We start from the raw sequence: 23264 nt of genomic DNA, 5'->3' as shown, positions 1-23264 counted from the left end.
CTTCCAACATCGTTCCCGGTCCGACTTTCAAGGTCCTCTCCTCCCGAGCTTTCCGGATACGCCACAGACTCCCTTGTTACTTCCATTTTATCGTTATTCGCTCTTTGCAACTGGCGTCGAGTCGATGTTGGATGATAAAGGGGGTGGTGAGATCGACCAACGGGATGATTCTTTACGCAAACATACGTCGCGACTGCAGGACACAAGGGAGAGCAACCTAACGCTCACCGATCCTATAAATCGTAACTCTGCAATTTATTATACATAAATATAAGTACCTGGTGGTAAATACAAGGGTGGGCCAATAGCCTTAACGCGTTCGCCGCCCCAACAGATCAATATTTTCTTTTCAGATAATTCCAAGCTACCCAACTCAACGTTTATCTCATTTATTTTTTTTTTTTTAGCTAACGAGTAAGTAAAACATTAGATAAATTCTGAATACTGAATAGACGAAGTAATGTTCTGTATTATATGCTTTAAAAAAAAATTGTAAGCATCGCCAAGTGCAAAGAATTAAAATGGGGACACCCTATACACTCTGAACAGTTTTTCGTCCCTTTCATACGTGCCAACCTTCGCTCGCTTTGTTCTTTGGTTGATTCGAGGACATCGTTTCCTCCTCGGTTCCCTTCAATCCGATTACTTGGCGACCAATTTTTCTGCAAGGTCAAAAGTTCCTCTTTCTCGGTTCGGGGCATTTCTTCCTTGGTCGAATTAGCAAAGATTCGCTCCTCGAATTCCTCGACATCCGGCCGGGCTCCTTCCGGTCGCGTTGTTGCTTTGCCCCGCCCCGGGGGCTCTTTATAACCCCGGGCGATACAAAAGGCTGCATTAGGTGGCCCGAGAAAAGAAAAATGTCCCTCGATTCGTTTAATTGTGACGTCTAGCGAGATAAGGAACCCGATAATGGTGATTGATGCCACGATTCGAGCTCCTTTTCTCTTCCCTCCGCGACGGCGAACTTGCGAACTCAGTCCTTGAATTGTAGAATTTTTTCCTTCCTTTTGGCATAGTCGCCTCCGCGCAGATCGTTGCAACATTTTTCATATGTATTTTGTGTTCGTTATAACGCTTCGGTGGTTCGAATATCGTTCGAAGAAAAGCAGAACCTCGATTACTGCGAGAAATTCTAAAATTGCTACGATAAACGAGGTAGTACAGAACGAATTTTAAAATCTGATGCGTTTCTCAAGTTATAAATATTTAAACGGAGTCGTAATATTAGAATTACTTAACAAATCGATTCCTTTGACAAATATGAGTCCTTTTAAAAAATGAAGCGAGTTTTGGCGTGGCCAAATTCCCAGACACCCTGTATAATATTTTCTGACGGAAGCTCCAGAAATTGCTGGACCCGACCTCGTATTTTCTGCGAATAGCTTTCGAACGTGCATTGGTCGGAATTACATTTTCCCGCACGTTCTCGTTTTTAACTAAATATACACGAGTAGACTATGCAAATAGAAATATCAACGGAACGATAAATTCAGCGTAAGCTTTGGCTGGAATTCCGCTGCAAGCATTTCGTAGGAATCGTGAAAATATAGTCCAGGGAATTTCCTCGAGCCAAATCGCAGACGTAAGAACTGCCTTCATCTCCCGCGTAATTGATTCCATTATTTTCTATTGACTATCGAATGAATTTTACAAAAGCCCGGCCCCGCCATGAAAGCACGAATCGCGTCTTTGGACGAACGTTTAGTACGATTCGATTAATTGATTTGCCCGGCCACAATGCACTTGACTTTCAAAGTAACTTTAATATTCATTCTTCGTTAGAATGCGGGTAAAATCCAATAACAACGGGGCACAAAGGCCCGGCTGGGACAAACGCATTGTTTAATGGATTCAATTAAAACTATTTCCTGGAGAATACATCCTCGGATATTTGTTTTTTAACAATGGGAATAACGTTACACGGAATATCCGCGCCAATGTTCATCCGTTAAAAATATCACTTGTTCTTCTTAAAAATAGAAATTCGTCCATTGTTGAGTAGAACGGAGATCCACCGTAGTCCGATGTTCGGATAATTACAGACTTTTCCCGTAACGAGTATCATTTTTCACGTTCGTTAGCCGTTATTCATTAAAAACATTAATTATTCCAGTCATACGAAATATCTGTTCTTATTGTTTCGCGAATTCTATCACGGAATGAATTTCTTGCTCGTTTATTCATTCTGTCGAGTATTAATTTTGAAAATATACAAAAGAGATTTCTCGTCCACCCCTGCTAATATATATTGTGAATTGTGAAAAGGATCGCTGTATTTTAGGTGTAAGAGGAGGTTCGTAAGTTCGGGCGATCAGAATGAAAAGTATAATGGGCCCTTGTTCGATCGAATCGGAAATCTCTGATACAGTCTAGGTCCAATCGGAAGCAATCTCGGTTCAATCAGATCAGGTGCTTCATCAGGATCAACGGAATTCAATTTTCTAAAGTGATTTACCATTTTTATTTCGATATGATAATACGGGGAAAAACGCTGACTGGCGGGCGAGAAAGCATTCGATGAAATAAACGGGCTCAATTCCGTTTTAACGAAGCAAACCTCGAGGCGGCAGTTGGTACATTAACAATACTCTATCTTTCATCAACCTAATGAATACAAACTCGATTGATACGTGTATATCCGTAATAAACTGAAACCAACTCGATTACAAACTTTGTTCGCCGATGCCGACACATTCAATTATCGATGGCCCGTAAACTCGAACCCCATCGTTGTGTACAACGTTCTGCCATAAATTTGATAATTACAATATGTTGATATAATTAATCACGTGACCTGGGCAACGTTATCGGAAAAATTAAGGCTTAAAATTCACAAAGAAAATTAAACAACCAGAGATACATCACCCGTGGGTATTTTATGACCAAACTTACAGCAGTTTTGAACAAATTCAATCAAGGATCGAACGATAGCTTGTGTAAAATTTTTTTTACATAGTTACAGCAGTTCAAAGAACGAAAAAACTGTAAAAAGGTTCGTCGACTTTGTCCTGGGATGACATTAAAACTGATATAACACGATAAGATGCTGAAAAAGCGACGGGATCGAATGTTTACACAGCAGACAACGAAACTAACGAGCCTAATCCAATTTGAAGGGGCCAGGTATTAGCTGCTTGCCATCCCCCAGTTAGATAAATGACACGAACGCGAAAAGAAGAAAAGAAACCCGGTCGCTTTTCCCAGCGTTCAGGACATTTTCTCGCAGTCGCTGCGAATTTCATTCGGTTGCTTTTCTAATTCCACGGGTCCTTGTTTTCCAGACACCGATGTCGTCTCTTTTACGGCGTCTAAGGTCGTTTTCGTCTATTCAACTTCCAATTGGATTCGGTAATTGCCGCTAAAATTATCCGTTCCCGCCCCCGCCGCCCCATTCTAGCCCGTGGTTGCTTTCCTCGGCCCTTCCTCGCCTCTCAAAGATCGATCCCGCGCCTCAAATCTATACTCTTGGTCGTTTCTCTATTTTTAGTCGCGTCTCCCATTCTATCAGCTCGTTAACCTATCCGTCGGAATACGTTTTAATCCCTGCTCGACGAGAAAAATTTCACCCTTCGACCCCTCCGCTCGATATTAATTTTTCCTCCAACTTTTTCACGATGTTTGCTCCGCTAACGTCGTTTTCCTTGGGACTTAATCCTCGAAATACCGTGTCACGAGTTGTCGCGTTCAAGATTAGGAAAATTGGAAATATTCAGTTATTTTATTCTATACAAAAACGTTCGAACCTGTTCAAAATAAACGAATATTACAATCGGTGAAAATTTTCCGATAATAAATATAAAATATTCGAATTTTGTTTACATATAATTCATACAACGTGTGCGAGTAAAAATAATCCAGGTATTATTATAAATGTTTTAACGATGCGATGAAAAATATAAAAGTTTTTAGTCTGCAACGTTTTATCTGGATTTCAAAATTAAATTTGACAACAGAAAGAAATAACAGTTTTACCTTGTACGTGGGCTGATTTTACCAGACAACGAAGGGAACGGTTAATCGGATCGACGAAGCCGGGAGAGGTCGAACCTCCAAGAAATTAAACAGAACCGTGGAACGAAGAACGGCTGAAGTTTGGTTGACCTAATCAAACGTGGCTGCAATTAGAACCATGCTGATTGTAAGTAAGCGACGAAAAGCGGAGACAGCGAACGGTTTCGATCCACCCCCGGGGCAGACGATATACGTCCCAGCAATAAAGTAGTTGAACTAAGTAACTTGTTGGACACTGGGAGTATCTCAAACTATCCAATTACGGCCCGAAGATTCAAATTACGCGCACTTGTACGGAAACGGAAATTTGTTCAACTGGTCGAGGTTAATTTCGCTCGAGCGGGATCCGGCCAGATTGAGTATGCTCTTATTAGGCTCCTATTGACTCGAAAGTATACGCATCATCGTCGGAGAACTTTTGAAACTTCTGCCTACGGAAACTGTTTACCCATTCGAATCGTACGAAAGAATTAAAAATAAGACAAATTATTTTTATTTCATCTTAAACTTAGCTAACCTTCTTTGATCTTCGAATGAACAGGAATTGTTTTTTAATCGAGAAACGCTGTTAGAGAAGTTTATAGGTCGATATTTCGGTGGAGCAAGTCTGTCTGGCGATATTGTCTTCGGAGTTTATACGGTTATAGTCCGACGGGACCAAAATCTTGCGAATCGGATAGCATGCAGCCGTATCCGTAATACTGACCGTTTGAACTTCCACTTCGGGGAATTCGATTGCAAGTTCGATCATTACAGCCGGGGTCATCTCGAAACTCGAGACCCGACCCGATCGTCATTAAGAGCTGAAAGTTTCGAGACAAGTATGTAGACAGTGCTCGAGTACCGTACTCAACTGATATTGCTATTGTTTGTAACGATATGCGGTATTTAGTGCATCCTTCGCCTCGAACGTCACGCGGCAGAACGAATCAATTGGATATAAAGAATCTTTTTCGATGGAGCTTCTTGAATCTATCGAACAGATATGAAATATTGCTACTTTGAATAATTTACGTACATTTCATTTCTCCGGGAAGCATTATATCATAGTAAAGATACGTTTGTCTTAATGGAATGCATCGAGTAATCTAAATTAGCCTGTTAAATAGAACGTGATGCTTTGTTTTGCATAATTAGATAATGCTACAGAGATTAATTGCAGCTTGTTGACTCTCGAGAGCATCAATTCAGTTATTGTGCAATGTGATGGAAGTCTTCCGGTTGCTACAAGTTTTGTTATCGTTACAGTGTAGATACTCTTGCGAGTTTCATGTATGGTAACATTCGAATGTAAAATTTTAAATATCTTTTTTTTCTCTTTCGTTGTTCATTTTCTAAAAGAGTACCTATGATTTAGCATAGTGTTCTTATAAAAATTTCGTCCACTATATTTATTATTTTGAACTCTGCATCTTCAAAGTTTCTTAGGGTTAGAAATTAATTTTTAGCGAAAGATTGCCGACGTTTCAGATTACCGTGCATCGTCGAAAGATGGATACCGTACCCCGTAGGCATCGAAGGATTAACGTGGCCTAATTCGAGCAGCTTAGAAGTGGCGAAGACAGGAAAAGAAGGGTCGGAAGCCGGTAATTCCAGGCTCCTTCGCAAGTACCGTCGGAGCCCTCCTCAAGAATAAAAAGCGACCTGATTATCCTTTGTTTTATCCCCAAGGAATCCCGGAGGCATCCCGCCGCGGGATTCACCGCCCTCCCCCCCTACCCTCACCACCACCGGAAACCGGGAGAAACTTTTTAAAGACTGCCGCCGTTCGTTCCGCGACGGCTCTCTTCGTTCCGTGACCTGTTTCACCGAGCAGCAACTTTCTGGAATTTCGTTCCAACTCTTAACCAAACCACGGCCGCCTCTCTATCTTTCTTCCCGAACGAACAATCCTGTCGAATCGAGATCGAGAACCGCCACCTACCCGAAGCCATCCCTCCTGAATCCTCGTCGAAGATTTACCATAAGGAGCAAGGCAAATACATCCTGGCGCGCACGTAGACTCCTCGAATCCTCATGGATCCTGACGCGCAGGATCACGGATTCGGAATAAGTTCACGGCGGTGGGCACGGACAGATACTTTTATCGTCGCAAAAACGACCGTATCTGTACACGTTCGACGTTACAGGGCGGGACGGAATCGGAGACAGATTCTATTATACGGCTTTGTCTTTATGGTCGTTATCGTTTAATGGATCGGAGACAGAGATTTGCGAAAATCGTGGCCAGCGTATCGGCCAAATGCTTTACGACGCGACTTGGAAAGTCTCGTTCGTTCTTTGCCTTTTTTTTTATGAAACCTTATAATTAGCAGCAAGTAAATCCAAGAAATTTAGATTTCCATAATTGCTTACGAACAATTAACGTTGAAGCTCGAATACGCGATCGTGAAACGGAAGCAACAAGCACCAGTGTGTTTCTTTTAATCCACATCTCGCGAAATATCCCCAGTGATATTTCCCTTTTATTTTGCTCGCAAACTAATTTCCCGGTGCTCCGTAGAAGCGACAAGCCAGTATCAACCGCGAGTGTAGCTTCCCATGGATACATCCCCGGCTCGGAGAAATGAATTCCGTGCCGAGAGAGAGAAAGACCGCGGTTAAATCAGCCGCTTTATGCGCGGGAACCGCTCCGGTCTCGTTCGTTCGCTCTTTTATTTCAATTTCCCGGTACGTACGCGGCTCGTTAGAGGTGCTAAAGAAAACCTCGGATGAAAAAAGTGTAACGCGGGAACAGAGCGTGGGCGCGATTCGTCGCGACCGGGGAAGAAAAGATCGAGGATTCGTTGCCACCTTGGGGATTATCAGCAGGTTAATTACGCGGGAGAACGACGCTTGTGTTTACCAGGCTGGCTATTTGTCTTGCAGGTGTTATCAGCCAGGTGATAAGCACCCTTGTTGGCCGTGAAACCGACGAGCTGACAACGGGATTCTTCTCTCTCTTTCTCCACCTTCCCTTGTACGGCCGAAGGAGGGTGGCTTGGAAGGTCCTCGAGCTGGAACGGAAGCCACAACGCTCGCAGGGGGCCGCGGGAAATGATAGAAGATGAGCGCGACCGGCGAAGGAGGACCGAGGGAAGAGTGAAGGAACCGAGGAAGCTATCCGGAACAACGAAAATGAGATGGGATGCTGCGCTCTGTCTACTCTCGTTGCTGCTCTTCTCGCTGGCCAATCTTTGCTGGGCTTTCGTCGAAACCCGAGGTAAGGTGAAAGACCACTCGATTGGGTTCCCAGTATTTCGACACTAATCTATACAGGGTGTTCAGCCACCCTTGGGGAAAAATTTTAATGGGAGATTCTGGAGGCCAAAATAAGACGAAAATCAAGAATATCAATTTGTTCATTGAGGCTTCGTTGAAAAGATATTAAAAAATTTCATATTGTTGAAGAAAAAATTATTTTCGGTTGCAGGAGTCAATTACAATCATTTTTGGTGAATAGACGTATCCCCGATATCCTACGCACTTTCGAGAAAAAAATTGGAGTAGATGCTGAAATTTTTCGGCGAAATTGAAAAGTTTCAAATCGTTCTGGAAAAATTATTCTTGGTCGCAGGAGTCTATTAAAATCATTTTGTATGAATATACATACCCTTGAATTCCTAACCATTTTCGAGAAAAAAATTCCTTACCGAAAATATAATGTGTGACTGGAAATATCTCTATAACTTGTTAACGAAGTCTCAATCTAAAATCTCCTATTAAAATTTTTCCCAGGAATGGTCGAACACTCTGTATAAAAAATAATTTTATTCGGTTCTTAAATTATTTCTAATTGTTTCGTGACTCCCATTTGCAATCTGTTGGTTTGTACTGCTTTCACAGCGTCCACGGCTGATTTGTGAACGTAAAATTTTAGCTCCGATAATCGAACGGTTTTCAAGACATTAATAAATAAACGTTGTTGTAATGAAATAATTGCCGGGGGAGCAGCCGAATAGGAATCGAACTTCGAAATTATTGACGTTATTATTTCTCGGGTTAATTGAAATAGCCAGGGCGAACGGCAGCGGGTCGAATAATTGCGACCGACCGAATTGTTTAATTTGAATCCACGCAAATACGTGGAATTTAAATGTTCGCCGCTTTACACCGGTCCATTTGAATACCAGTGGCCGGCCGGTGAGTCAAATTAAGGGAAAATCAAAAATGATTGTCACGTTGTCGAAGCGTTGGATTATGTTCGACTTCGGACTATGAATATTCATACCTTTCACCCCCTTTGCGAAAAATTCCTAAGCAACGATGGGGGCGGCTCGCGAATGTGCAATACTCGATGTAATTAATCGTATGCGTCGGCACGTACCTGATAACCGGATGATCCTTAATTTACGCGCTCTTTATTTTCCCCAACACCTTCCACCCCCGACCGCCACACGTAGAATGTGAAAGGATTTGGTCAGAATTGCATTTGCGAATTATTTATTCCCCTTTATTACCAAATCGTGGTAAATATTTTCACCCTATCGCGATTAAACTGTAAAAAAGGATCAAACGAAATCGATTACATTAAAACTTTACGAACCATCGTCGAGTTCTTAATTTTGGGATCCATTTTTGTTGTGGAATATTCCCTGGTATTAACGACGCTAGATTATAAAGTACCCTCTTTGATTAAGCCGATGAGTTTCCTATATTTCACGACAAAATGGCGGATCATCCTTGGGAACTATAGTCGTTTTCAACTACTTTCGCCGGTCAGACACATTTACCCCCCGGCTAATACCGTCCTATTTTACCTCCATTGTTACCCTGTCATGGCAGACCCTCACGTTCTTTTGTCACGTGGGCGGACGCGTTTGAACTAATACGAATATAGTTCTAATCTTTGTCGATCTTCTCGGTTAAATTAACCCCTCGATAAGGAAAATGGACGATTTAAAAGAAATGAAACACATGGAAAAAAAGCAAATAGAAACAATACGAATAATATTAATAATAAAATATGATCGAAACTAGTTTATATTCTGTCCATAAATCTTTCGAAAGTAAAATCACATTAATACAGTTCGATGTAGTCTTATACAATTTTTACAATAAAGTGAAATTTTATTCCATTGTTCTTGAACTCTGTCGCGCGGTTCAACGATCGACGATGGCGGGGAATTATACGCAATGTGCATTCCCTTTTTCAATAACGCCCACAGATTTTCGGCGGAATTCAGATCTGGGCTTTGTGCTGGCCACTCCAGAACAGACAATGGTCGGACACTCAACCAATCTTGCACACTTATGACAGTATGTTTCGGGTCTCGAGTGTGTTGGAACGTAATATCTTCTTCGTAGAACGTTATATACATGTTCCTCATAGTTTTTGCTAGACTTCTTTCTAGAAAATCTTGGACGCAACGCGCAAAATGGCGCGCTTAACGGGATCCTCCGACGCTATTCGAACGGTTGGCTGTTTACCATACAGGTCAGGCCAGGAGAAGTTAACGATTCGAGCGACAAAAAACTCGGCAATTATACACAGCTGCCGACTAATTTGCAATTGACTCGCGTGCGAATCCGACGGTAATTATTAGTATCAGGTTCGCCATTATTACGTGGGCTAGTCCTCACGTTCGAAAGCGTCCGCGATATTGTATATTGCCGCGTTGAATTATGGAAATTGGTCAGGTCGCCAGGTCGCTGGTTCGGTAATTAATTGTTAATGCACGGGCTACTTATTGGTAGTTACGGGGCTTCGATGAACCGTGTCCGGGGGATGCAACGCACTTTTTAACGTTTCGACGTTCGTCTAATTGGCTCGTGACTTATGGTAATTCCATTCGTAAGTATCGCGAGGAACCTACACAGTCTGGCGGCTTCCGTTGCCACTACAGTTGCAGCGCAGAAGCCGGTATGAATAAATGATTAGGTGGCTGCATATGAAATGCTTGTTGCTTCGACCGAACGACAAAAGCGCGAGGAGTTTTTCAAATTTTATTCACGTTCCTGTTTTTGTTCAAAGTTTCCAGAATCACCTTCAGCTTTTTTCTGGATAGACGTGTAATTTTGTTGACGAATTCGTTTTAGCTCGAGAGGTCTAACGATTAAATATTTTATAGAGCAATAATCGACCGAAGAAGTTATTATACCGCGAGAGATAAGTTTTTAATTCCAAAGAGGTTGCCTGGTTCTCTATAATTTCAGCCATCTCTTAATCTAGCCTCGCATGATTTAAGACTGCACCCCGAATAAGATTCCGTTTCAAGATAAATGAAGACGATGGGAAACGGGTCACGCAGCCTGACTGAATTTTGCATAAAACTTTGAATTATGAAGATTGCAATCTCGATTCTGCGAGGCGCGCAAATTAATTACTAATAACGCCTCGCTTATTACTAATTACACGCCTCGGTAGCGACGTTCGCGCCGTCGACAGCAATATTCGACGCCATTTCTCAGCTTTGCGCCGAATAGATTTTCATTAATAACACGTCAAAGATGCAGTCGTTCCTCGTTCGCCTTTTATTAACCCCTCTGTGGATTGTCTTTAATTATTGCTTTATATATTGTACTACGGTGTATCTAGAAGAGCTCGAGCAGGGAGTAGCTAACGAAATTCGAAATATAAGTTATAAAGACGATCGTTCGTGTTTCGAAGTCTTGGGTCTTTCATTCAAACTGCACGATTTTGTATAGAAATTACAAGATGAAAAGTTGTTAATTATTTACAAAACACGTTGTTATAATTAGTAGTTTAAACTCGTTATCAGTCTCTGTTCTGCTTCGTGTCTTCGTCGAAATTTCGGATTTTAGCGTTCACCATCGGGGTATAAATAACCAGCCTTTACTCAATTCTCGGCATAAGCCTTTGAAGCTTAGTGGGTTATACTCCGACCCACTTAATGTAATAACGATAATGCATAGTGGATCAATTTAGATCCCAACTTCCCCAAAGCGCAGCGTCCTTAAAGCACATGGATTCAATACCTGCTATTATCTATCGGTGATGAATCGTGCATACCATTTACGTGTGCACGTAGTATACCAGACAATTTAAACGTGATTTATTTATGCGTTCCATTCTGCTACGATCCGACGAATACCTTCAATTTCAGAGGAAATCAGTCAGTTCGAATCTAGGATTCTTTACTGTAAAATACGACACGCTTTTAACGTTAATAATTCTTTCTCGTAATTTTAGAATAATCATTATTTGCATCTTGGAAAAGAAAAATTTCCGGTAGAATGCCCATTCTTTAAAAAAAATATATTATTAATGTACACATTTTTCATTGTTTAATGAACATGGCGAACACATCGAAGAGAAGTACGAAAAAAAATTAGTCGAAAACATTTTATTTTTGCCTGTTAAAAAGTTAAATTGATTAAATTAGAACTCGAGGAAATGTTTAATTAACTTTTAACTGGCGTTGTGCGCCGACGTATATTAAGTGGCGTTCGAATAAAAGTTACTACGTCGTGTAGATAGTATCTCATAATACTAAATACCGTACATTTTTAATCTAATTAGCGTACGCTCAGCGTCGCCACTCTTTCGTCGAGATCTCGTTTCAATCAACTCCGTGGAGAAACTAGTTTGGATACTTTAACGGTGTAGCTGGCGCAATTAGCGTGTCAGAGCGAAAAAGCAGTGTCAATGGAGAAAAATATGAATGTTAAAATATTGCCTAATGACATAAAGGAATAGGTAATAAAGGCATACGAGTCAAAGGTAAATGCTCGCGTTAATAGCCAATTACCAAGCAGTTTCCAACTAGAACCCGTTGCTCTTGGAGGAAGCCTTATGCTTGCTGACCGTATAATCGAAAATTAGGGTGCAGTTAGGAAGTGCTTAAGCAACAACTGTTTATTGATATAGTTAATGAATTTCTGGGCTAGTTATCGTTCCAGACCAAACACGGTTATATCTCTACTATTGTTACAAGCACTTAATTATTTCCACTCATATTGTATTTCGCGATTGCTTTTCTACCAAATATGAATTGCTAGATAATAACTTTATTAAAAAAAGTAAACATCGTGGCTTATTTAAAAATTTAATTATAGATATATTGTTCATTAATAGTTTATCAAGAAAAACAATTTTTGTGGAATTTGGAACTTGTTTACATGTCCTAACTATTATAAACAAACCGTAGCAAAGTGGGGATGTCCATTAAAAAATTTAATAGGAAGTGCTTCGCTTCTTCAAGCCATTTATTAGCGTGCATAAGAAGGAACATAATTATTTATGCCATGTTGAATAAAAAATAAATTTCGCTAAGGAGCCCCTCCGTGTTGAAACTATGAGTATACGCGCGCATGTGTGTGTTTATTTAGTGGGGTTTCACGTAAATACTTCTTGTGTATGTGGATACAAGTTTCTTAGTGGCGACCAGGGCGTCGTAAACGGGTAGTTTAGGAAGTAAAACAAGAAGCTCGTCTATCGAGAGAGTTTGCACCGTTTAGAAAGTTATTAGTAACACGAGTAACAAATAGAGACACGCTTAGGCCCGTATCTATTTTGTGTGCATTATATTTAAGAGTTCTTCGTTATTTGAAATTCAAAATTACTCTTTACATAACGTATTGCTTGCAAAATAATTTGAAACAGAATTTGTTTTCCACGAATAATATCAACTTTTCATGCAAGCTTATCGTTGAACCTTTTCTCAATGATATTTTCCGCCCAAATGTTGTCAGCATTTTCCATCTGTAGCTCGTTGAAGCTAATTTTCGACTGTTCGTCGCGTATGTCCGATTGTATTCAAAGAGTACACGACCCTTTTATCTCATTCAATCCTCGAAAAATTGCCATATGCCCCCGGCGGTTCCCATTAAAATTATGCAAGGAGCCAAGGTGATTCCCTTAATGACATTTCAGTTAAACGTAATTTGCATGAGATTCTTCGTCTGTACAACTCGACATTAACATAATCTATTTATTGCGAGTTCCTTTACGTAAAAGTTAGTTATTTTCTCGCAGAAAGACCATCGCGAATCCATTTTTTCCCCTTTTACGTGGGATTTTAACAGCGAAACGAAAATGGTAAAGCGAACATTTTCCAAAATTATTGCAATTTCCTTGACGATCTGCCATTCAGTTTTAATCATTATGTTACGCATATATGAAATTAATTTGAAATTATACATGATTTGTTCGGTGTATAATTTAAATAGAATTTCCATGGATCTATAACTAATGTATCAACATTAATCGAGTATATAATTCAGTTTGGTATTAGGTGAATTAAATTTTAAATGGCAAATAATTAATTGTAAATAGATTAAATGTACGTGCTTGGAAATTCTGGAAAATTATATTAATTAATGTGTACAGCTCATTCATATGTAACATAAAGCTTATTAGATTTTTCATAAACTTTTGCTGGAATAAAAATTGACCGTCTTGATAGAAATAAAGTAACTCGAGATTTTCAAAGAACATTGGACAAATCTTTACAATTATTTTCGAGTAAAATACAGTTTATTTTCGCAGTAAATAATTTCCGTCCGCATTGTCACTTTAATTCGTCGGATAATGAAGTCGTTATTAATGATCGTATAGGATGAAACAGAGCTGCGGAAAGCTTCAGTTGCGTGCGCGTGTTCGAGAAGAAAAGGTGCCTAACGAAGAAAAAAGGTCGAAAGGTTCGTTTCGACGCGTCTTTTATACGGCTGCCTCGAATTTTGATCGCTGGTCGCGTCAGTTTTCGACAATCGTGGTCATTTGCGGTATAATTTAGTCGCATTTAGCGGGAACGAGTCGTCGACGCGAGCAAGAAAAACACAAAAGAGTAAATGTAAATTCGTTCTTAATGAGATATTACCATAGGTGAGGCTGCGCGAGGGAAGATTGCACCCTCATCCCCTACGACGAGACGCAAACGAAATCGTCCAAGTCGTCGCGTCGGGACGGCATTCTGCCCGTTAAAACGATGTTTAATCCCTTTTATAATAATATCCGCGTAGATTGAAGGACAACTTAATTAGCCGAGATCGTTAGAATGGAATATCGTGGCGTGTTACCAGTGGACTAAAATTCACCGATTACGGAGGGGAATAACGTGAACTCACTATCATAGATTCATTTTCGACGTAAGTGGCACGATCGGTGCGTCGAGTCTGGAGAGCTCTTCATTTTCCGAAATCGACCGAGGAACAACTTTCGACTCTGAAAATTACACCGTACGAGATAATTCGCTTAAACGAATCAAAATATTTTTTATTATAATTAGCTGACGTCTCAGAAATATTTTTATTTTTTTTTGTCAATCATTCTTGATTTCACAAGCTTCAATAAATTTTGTATCCGTTCTTGCAACACGCGTTTAATCCGCGGAGATATGCGAGGTCTGGAAAATACTCTCGTCTCGTCTACTAATCTGCTTGTTTCGATCTCCGGGCGTTAATCATGTCACATTCGACTCGTACTTAATATCCCAGTCCGCCTGTACTTATCGCCGATCCGTGTAATTCAGACTATGCATGATCGATTCGGTGATTTTAAAAACTCGGCACTGAATACGGGCATGCCTTTTAAACATCGTAATGCAATGAAATTCAACTCCCGCGGTATACAAATAGCCTTTGAAAAGGTCCTTTGAAATTTCAACATCGAACGCAGCCAAATAAAGTACATTACAAAACCGATTCGTTCAAAAGAATGAATGAAATGAATTTCCGTACATCGACGGACTTTTTCATCCCGCGATTTTCGTGTACGCGAAATTGTTGATTAAAAAAAAAATAAACAAACAAAAGGAAAAAAGAGAGGAGAAAAGTCGCGTCCCTCTTTAAAAACAGGCACGTAATAAAAAAAAAAAAAATAACGACGGCGGCGGCCGTGCACGTCGTCGTATTAACCAACGACGGGAATGATAAAAATATAAAGCCGCGTGCCGCGCCGTTAAAAAACCCCCGGGCGCAATAATTTTGCCATTAAAAAATCGGGACAATTACCCAGGGCTGAGAAAATTAAACTGGATCAAGTGCATCACGGTTTGAAAGCGCCATTAAGTTAGTACGGTCGCGTTTTAGCCGTAGAAATTCAATCGGTGCATTGATGGACAAAGCGAGGGGCGAGAAAAATAGAAGGAAAAAGATGGAGCGGGGAAAACAGTGACGGAGAAACGAAAAGCATGGCTTTATAACCCGCGATGCAGGTGGGAAACGAAGATACAGAAAGATGTTTAAAAAAAAAACAAATTTAGTCGATTAAAAACTAGCACTTGTGTAAAACTTTGGTTATAAATCAAATTCGAAAGGCTTTGTCCTTTAATTCAAGATTCATCGTTCCGCGTCCTTTGTATCGAAAGCTCAACGATTTTAACCGAAACTTGGTCACTTTTATCCACTCTGCGGCGTTTCAATGGAATTGGCTGCATCAATGCCAATTAATTAGTCGGTAAACTCCTGACGGCCGACGGCCTCGGAGTAATTTCATTAGTTCCTGTTGCAAAGGGCCGTTGAATAAATAAGCTCCTGTTTTCGCCATGAATGCCGTCGTCCGGCGTTTCGGTAACGATTTTTCACGCGGGTTAGACCCTAATCGCTCGATCTACCTTCAAGATGCTGCTGAACGTCGACTTCCTCCTGGTGGGTACCCAATACCGACACTTAATCACTCTTCTTTCGAACCGGAGGAAAGGACATGGCGGACAAAAACAAGCTTTCGCGCGTACACGAAAGAAGTAACTCGTTTACGTCGAATTATTCTTTCCTTTTCCTCGCCCTCGTTTCGTACCGAGAAATTGATGAGCTTTCAGGGGGCGAAATTTTATAAAGGAGACCATACGTGTACAGTGATTTATCGATACACAACGAAATAAATGATTCGAGGCCCAACGATGGCTGCCAGGATAAATGCACTGTAGATTTTTTTAATTTTTCTTCTCGTTCCTTCCGCGCTCGATTAACTTCGTAAACAATATCTATATTTTGTAATCAATTATTTCTAAATTATTTAGCTATAATATAATTGTTAGGAACAAAGCGCCATTTGTTTCTGCGCCACCTAGCGTTCTTTTGACGTACTAGTGTTGCACCGTGTGTCTTTCGTCTGTAACGAAGCCTCGTGCTAATTAAATGTGTGTTAGTGTGAGGAAGTCGAGTTTTGCTCATTTGAATCCCCAAATTCCCACAATAGTTAATATTATTTAGAAGAGTTTTCTCGGGCAAATTGTTTTATTTACCAGAAGGTTTTTAATAGAGCTTCGATCGTTTTCTCTGCGAGAGTCTCGTTAACGAGGGGGCACACTAAAGTACGATCGCGTATCAGGATCAAACGATATTCAGGAATATTAGGGCTTGTCCACAGGGCGCTGGCTGGAAAATAGTCGGATTAATCTGGCGTACAGAAATATAGCACGCGCGGGATTGCTGACTACGATTAAGGCCGTGTACGCAACGAACCAGGATACTAGAAATCGTTTAATTAACGAGCCGCTTAAATATCAGCAATTAAACGCGAAAATTGTTCGACGTTATTCGTTCAGATTAATTTAATTAAGGCACGTAGAAATATATACCTTGAAATTGAGATACAGTCTATTTTTTTGTCAGAAAGGGAGGAAGCATATATTAAATTTCTTTCGAACGGTTCCGTGGAAAAAAAACTTTGGAACGCGAGAGGAAGAGCTTTAAGCGACGATAGCGCGGGTTTTTCGACTTGCTCGAGCGCTTTCTCGTCGTCTCTACGATAATTACGCTCGTTTCTGCTTCGTTAGGCGCATTTATTTTTAATTTTTCACCGTGACGGCTTAATACGGTATTACAACGACGAGCAGAACGCTAAGTCCCCTGTTCGTGCGATTGTCCTAACAATATTCGTGGCACGGATGCGATATGGCCGGAATTACTTGCATCGTACAATGGAAGCGTTGCGCGAGTAACGATATAAGCATGAATTACGCCTATCGGACGCTGCCAGCAACCGATACAGTGGCTTTTCGCTCTGTAACGATTTCCTTCTTTGACTTCGAGCCAGGATTAACGGACATTGTGCGAAATTAATGGCGAAAGGTACCCCCGGGGGATGATTCAATGCATGAAACTTTCGGAATACGTAAAGAGCAGACGTCGTATTCATTGTAAAATACATTTTAATAGCTATTATATGAGGATCAACATCTATAATTAAATGATTTTGGTTATTTACTTATCTTAATTTAACAAATTATTACTTGTAATGTTTGTATTACCTGTAGACTGTACGTATTAAGAACTTTTGCGCTGATTATATCACATGAAACGAACTGTAGTCACAACGAAATCGATTGGCTGCTCAAGGTCACATCCCCGCAGTGATTCGCGCTAGGAATAACTTCCAGTATGCCAGATTTGTCTCTCTGTTCGTGACGAAACTATCTGCACGAAAGAACGAGGAACAGTATGACTAGCCAAAAAATATAGTGACAATGGGGTCATAAGTAACTCTGAACAGTCAGATAATTTAATACCTTGCCCGGCTAACATCGTGAAATAATTTCCTACTAGCTTTTTCTTTAAATTTAATATACTGAAACATTTTTCTAACGTCACGTGCGACGAATAAAACGAAATTTCATTGAAAAAGTTTCGCAACGACAGGTCCCAGAGCCGTATGCGTTGATCAATTAGAGAGCTAGGGTCTGGAATGTTTTCAAACCAAATGAAATAGTTCCTACTTCCGGGCGATTTCATGTACGGTTGGACAGATTTTCAAAATGCTCTCGTGATAATAATTTTTTGCTTGATTAGACGTGGTGCGTGGGAAGTTTACAACTTTCGTTTTTCGCAGGATGCAACCGTACTCTCAGGAATTCTGTTGGATGGATACGATGGACTGGTCGAATGGGACGGTGCATCGTTCGGATCAGAGCACCACCTAGAGATCCTCAGGTTAAAAAGAAATAGTTACATCAAACCTATAAACTTTTTAAGAAAAAATTATCTTCGTTTTTCAACCCTGCATTCAATTATAAAAGCATCTCTGCCTTGTCAAATTAGCGGTCTCCTAACTTTGTTGCGTAGTGTAAATTTTGTATATAATTCGCAAATTTCTTTTTAATAAATCTTGGAGTCTCAGAATATCTCTCAGGGATGATTTAACAATTGTAAAACAGCGTATTGTAAAATAAAAATTAAATTTAATTGGACACGCAGGTGATCGAGTTGAAAGTAAGGAGGTTGCAAGTCGGTTTTCTGAAAGAAACCAGATGCGAGGGTGCTTACATTCAATTCTCTGATGGAGTCGAGGACCTCGAGGACGAAACGGGACGCTATTGCGGTCATGTGAGTGGCAACACAACCAGGTACGCCACATTTCGTTTCATCCGTGCTCAATGTGTACTAATTTCACGAATACAGCACAAATAAGGGATTATTGCATCAATAAAGTCCTCTTCATCGTCAATTAGTTGTTACCGTACTTGACATAATTGGTAGATACAAATTCACCTAATTGGCCTATCGGACCACATAAAAGGCTTTGTTTCGTGCTCCATTTCCTATTCTGTTAGTCGTACTCGCGTCGAGTGATTGCCATCGGAGGCGCGTATAATCTGTTGAAGGACTCTGCATGTACATTTAACTTTTAAATTATTATATACACGTCACCACTAAGGTTGTGAATAAACCTTGACGACTAGTATCAGTTGGTTTAGTCAACAAAAAGATTGACAAAAGTCGATAAAAATTATCGTCAAGTAGCGAATATTGTGAAATACGAGATAATAATAGATAGAAGAGATCATTGACATATCGTTGAAGAAAAATAATTAATAATCGCGAATAGTATTCACAGGTTGTAAACCATATGTGTGCACGGGTTTGCGGTACATAATGGATTAATCAGATGCCTAATATTCGAAACATAGTGTTCGCAAGCCGCTTATAAACGTGGCATTCAATGCGTGTAAATGATTCCCCGTACTGGTAAACCCATGATTTCACTTTGCTGTAATTTCAATTTAACCCTTCTCCATCTACTTCCCTTTATTTATTAAAATATCAAAGTAGTTTCAGCACTTCCTATTCATCATACGACTGTAATAAATTGTTTATTTAATTGAAAATCAATTTAAATTTGTATACAATTTGCACAATTACTATGTCATTTTTTCGTAAGCAATTGTTCTCTCCGGAATTAACTACGGTATCGACTGCAACGAATGCAATACAATTTCGTAAGACTCGTCTGTTAGATTGTTCCTGAGGAAGGGGCCCAACCTGACGATCATAATGGACTCGGAGGAAAAGTTCGCCGCTGAGAATCCAGTGATCTTCTCCGCCCAGTTTTCGATCCTGCCAACCCAATTGGCCATCGAACGACATAGGGGCTTCACGCCGTCCCCGTCGTCCGAGTGCCCGTTGGAATGTGCCGTGAGAAACGATCGAAGGTCCTGCAAGCTCGCGTCCCCGGGTTACCCGGGCGTCTATCCCCGCGGTATCAGATGCAGGATCACGCTGGAATCGGGCACGGGTCGTTTTAAAATCGGCGGCCAACCCGACGACCTTTTCGATTTGATGAACCGAACGTCCCAGGACAGCTGCCAGACGGAGAACTGCGAGCAGCACGTGGAAATCGTGGCGGAAGCCCCGAAGACGAGGGTCGCCAGATCGGACATCAGGCGAGCGAGGAGCCTCGATCACGAGGAGGAGCTGGAATTTATCATTGGCCAAGCGTCGCGCAAGTTCAGGAAGGGCAGAAATAATCGAAGAAGGCTTAAGAAAGTCAAGAAGGAAGTGGTTGGATCGAAGGATACGAGCCATTCTCGCGGAAGAGAAGAGGATAAACGGAGAAATAACGACCGTTCGAAAGAGATCACCGAGCAGTCTTCCGCGGACGTCTTCCTCGGCAGGAGTAGCCCCAGACTGTCCGGCTATCGCGATCAAGGACCACGGTCCGAATCTATTCAGAAGAGACTTCGTCATCCGCAACGCGTCCATAAAATGTCCATGGGCTCGATAAGCCCTAAGAGGAATTCCGATCATGATCTGCAGGATATATCGAACCTGAAGATCCTGCCCGACGGAACTCACGTGATTGCCAGGAAGGGATCCAGCCAGCAAAGTACCGCCGTCCTCCAGGTGAATTGATCTCGAAAAAGTTTCCTCGCGAACTGCTGGACGGTTTCCGAGATCGCCGGGGATCAGTTTTTATCAATCTTTACTGAAGTCTGAGTAACGTCCAAGTGATAATTAATCCTCTGCACTTCGTTTAGTAGACGAGTTTGAAAGTATTTGCAATTTTTATTTGACTCATTTATAAACAGTTTTCTTTATAAAGAAAACATTATTGATTGCAATATTTACAGTGCCACTTTTTGTGCAATATTTTCTCTGAGATTTATTTAGGATACAAGTCTCTCAATCTCAACTGAATTATTTTACTTAATGTTACCAAATTGGTAAATGGAAATCAACTTTCCTTTAAAAAGTTTAAAAAATAGTGAACTAATGGAGGATTACAAAAATTTTATTAAATAATAATTAATTTAAACTTGCCCCAATAATCCACTTAAGGGTTAAATTAATTTTAATAGCAGTGAAATAATTTTTCTTCAAATGTTTTTTTAATGGGACGCTGTGGTACTTAACAGGTTAATTATCTTCGTGGAACAATTTTCTAATTAATTTTACGAATTCGTGAATGTCCAAAATTATTCCGAACAATTTCTAAACTCATCAGTAATTTCTAAGATTATTTGGATAAGTTTTCGTTCAGATTTAGCCAGTTGGCACGGATTCAGAGTAACAAATATGGAATATCGCGTTTGCTTATCGATACCTGCGGTAAAGTATCCAGATATATTATTGGCAAAGTTTTAGTCCGTGTTGTTTTATGGCATGCTTCTCTTTCGGCGGAACAGATAACTCTCGCTCCTTTCCACTTTTTCCATTTGCCTTTTTTGTAGGTTTTCCTCTTGCAATGGGCATATATCAGCTGCCAGTATCGCGTCAGGAAAATAAATTCCTTATCTGGGATTCATGATTGATGTTCCTTTTATCGAAAATAATCTACGAGCACTAAAATCTATCAGTAACAACACAATGTCCCATTTTAATAAATAATAAATGGACTGGTAAACCACTCGTTACATGAAATAATCATAATTTGATGTAATTATTATTAATTTTTCTTGAAAAGAATTTTCATAACAAAGCTAAGACCATATGCTAGGTTCCACGAAACAAAATGGCCCAAACGTATCGATCGAAGCCATTTTTCAAACGACGAGAAATTTCTTCCGACTCGATTCTTCTTTAAGGCTGTTTTCAGTAATTACCGAACTCGTCAAAACCATTGGCTGAAAGTTTCCCTTCGTCAGCGAGCGAATTGATGAAGCTTTTCGTTCCGAGTCGAGCGCGAGAAACGAGCAGCCGCGCAGCAGACGCGATTTAACTCGAAAACAAAAAAATAATCGGTTTGTTTCCCGGTCTGACAAGGTTCCCGAATATCGGTACGTGAGGAGGAGCCGGTTACAAGATAAGTTGGGAAGCACCAGTTGCGTAGGCGATTACCTCGCGCTGCTGGAGAACGTGGACGGGTCCATTTTGGAGATTTCCAAATTCTGCGGCAAAGGGCACGTGCCACGGATACTTTCGCGCGGGAAAGACGTCATCATCGAATTCTTCTCGGAGCAGGAGGGGACCATAATGCACGGCGGTTTCCAGTTGTCCCTTCAGGAAACCGACGACGCGCCGGGCGTGAAACGCGAGAAAAACTGCGAGTTCGTCTACAAAAGCACCGAACGTACCAGGGAAAATATAAAATCGTTGCAGAGTTGGTATCCACCGAACACTCTTTGCAGTTACGTGTTCATAGGCAGGTCCACCGAGAAGATCTCCATTCACATAAAGATAATCAGGAACGAGCCAGACCAGGAACACCAGTCCCAGAAGCAAAATGTCACGTTCAATTACTGTTCGGGGAACGAAATTGCTGTTTACAATGGAATAGAGGTAACCATCATGGAAACTTGACGAATGCATTTGCATAGCAATTAGAAGTTATTCTGTAAATTTGGTGCATCCGAAGTGTACTCCGCTTGGCTTCCATCCACGTTAGAAGCAGTTTTCGTCAGTCGAGATACTTTAAACTAGTCTAATTATCTAGTCGAATAACGATCTATGTATTGAAAATAAGTCCAAACGCGACATGAATTAGAAGAGTCTTTCCATGTACCTATGTAATTGTTAAAGAAATGCTTTCAACGCGGGTCGAATAATAATAAATAGAGTGTCTTTCACCGTGCAGTATATGTATAATATAAAAAAAATGAAATTTCCAGGCAAATAACAGTGGCCTGATGTGGTCCTACTGCGACGTGTCCCACCAGGACATCAATAATATACAAGTTCCTCTGACATCCGCTGGAAACGAATTGTTGATACAATATTACAGCGCCAAAGGGTCGTACGATGGTCAAGAGTTCACTTACACGATATCGTACAAATTTACGAAGAAGTTGCAGAACTTTACCACCAGGCGGCAAGTCCAAGACGACTTTAAACTTATCTCTCTGAGGCCGGTAAACTTTTCAGTGTTGAATCTGAACGAAAGTGAGAACTGTAACTGCGATTTTGGCGACAGAATCGGCAGCTTCAAGAACTGGTTCATGGTACTCGTTGTCCTGGGGATCGTCTCCTTTCTCGGCGCCATTCTCACGATAATCGCGCTACTCGCTAAATGTATAAAAATGAAGTCGATGGAGAAGAACCTCCTGCAGACGCCGAAATTATGAATTCGATGGAATTCGTCGTCATGTTCCGATCTGGATCTTCACGAACGCACACCTAATTAACCTGTAAACAGACGTCCAAAATTAACAGGTATTCTCAACGCTTTTTCAAAAACAATCATCAAGTAAAAATTAATTTTTATTTCAGTGATTCATTAAATTTCAAAGATATATTAATTTTCATTAGGAATTATTAAAGTTCTTTTTCTGCTAGAATAAGGTGGGGTAATCCCGGTCACGCTAACAAGTGCTATATAATTTTCACAAATTACATATTCGACACTTTTTTGGTCTTAAACGATGGCTTAAAGAATTTAGTTTGCATCAATATGATAAAAGAAGTGAAAATTTATGTTGTACCAAATTGAATTCTTAAAATCAAAAAGTCCGGATACACTTTGTATATTCCATCCTGAATACTCTACACGTGCTCATTGCCCATAGGATCTGCACCTTCCATCTTTTCAAATTTCTTACAATAATACGGACATTTTACACTGTAAAACCACAACTCAAAATAGTGTAAATACAATCACAGTAATAATTAATATTGTAAATCTAATGTAAATATAAACTATTGTAGCTTCTTTAATTCTC

General features: G+C 40.5%; 1 protein-coding gene across 1 annotated transcript in view; it reads left to right on the top strand.

The window, feature by feature from the left end:
- LOC122400353 overlaps positions 1–23264 on the top strand; it is a 37933-nt gene extending 14669 nt beyond the window's left edge. The window contains exons 3-8 of the mRNA XM_043401772.1: positions 6880–7213; positions 17723–17823; positions 18088–18236; positions 19128–20013; positions 21373–21888; positions 22218–23264. Coding sequence (XP_043257707.1) covers positions 7048–7213; positions 17723–17823; positions 18088–18236; positions 19128–20013; positions 21373–21888; positions 22218–22670 — 2271 coding nt within the window. The 5' untranslated portion in view covers positions 6880–7047 and the 3' untranslated portion in view covers positions 22671–23264. The remainder of the gene's footprint in view (positions 1–6879; positions 7214–17722; positions 17824–18087; positions 18237–19127; positions 20014–21372; positions 21889–22217) is intronic.

Source organism: Colletes gigas, unplaced genomic scaffold (assembly GCF_013123115.1).
Source record: "Colletes gigas isolate AHSC1104 unplaced genomic scaffold, ASM1312311v1 Colletes_gigas_Sc00017, whole genome shotgun sequence".
Lineage (NCBI taxonomy): Eukaryota > Metazoa > Arthropoda > Insecta > Hymenoptera > Colletidae > Colletes > Colletes gigas.
The sequence above is the reverse complement of the archived record's forward strand: the minus strand, read 5'-3'. Positions and strand labels throughout refer to the sequence as shown.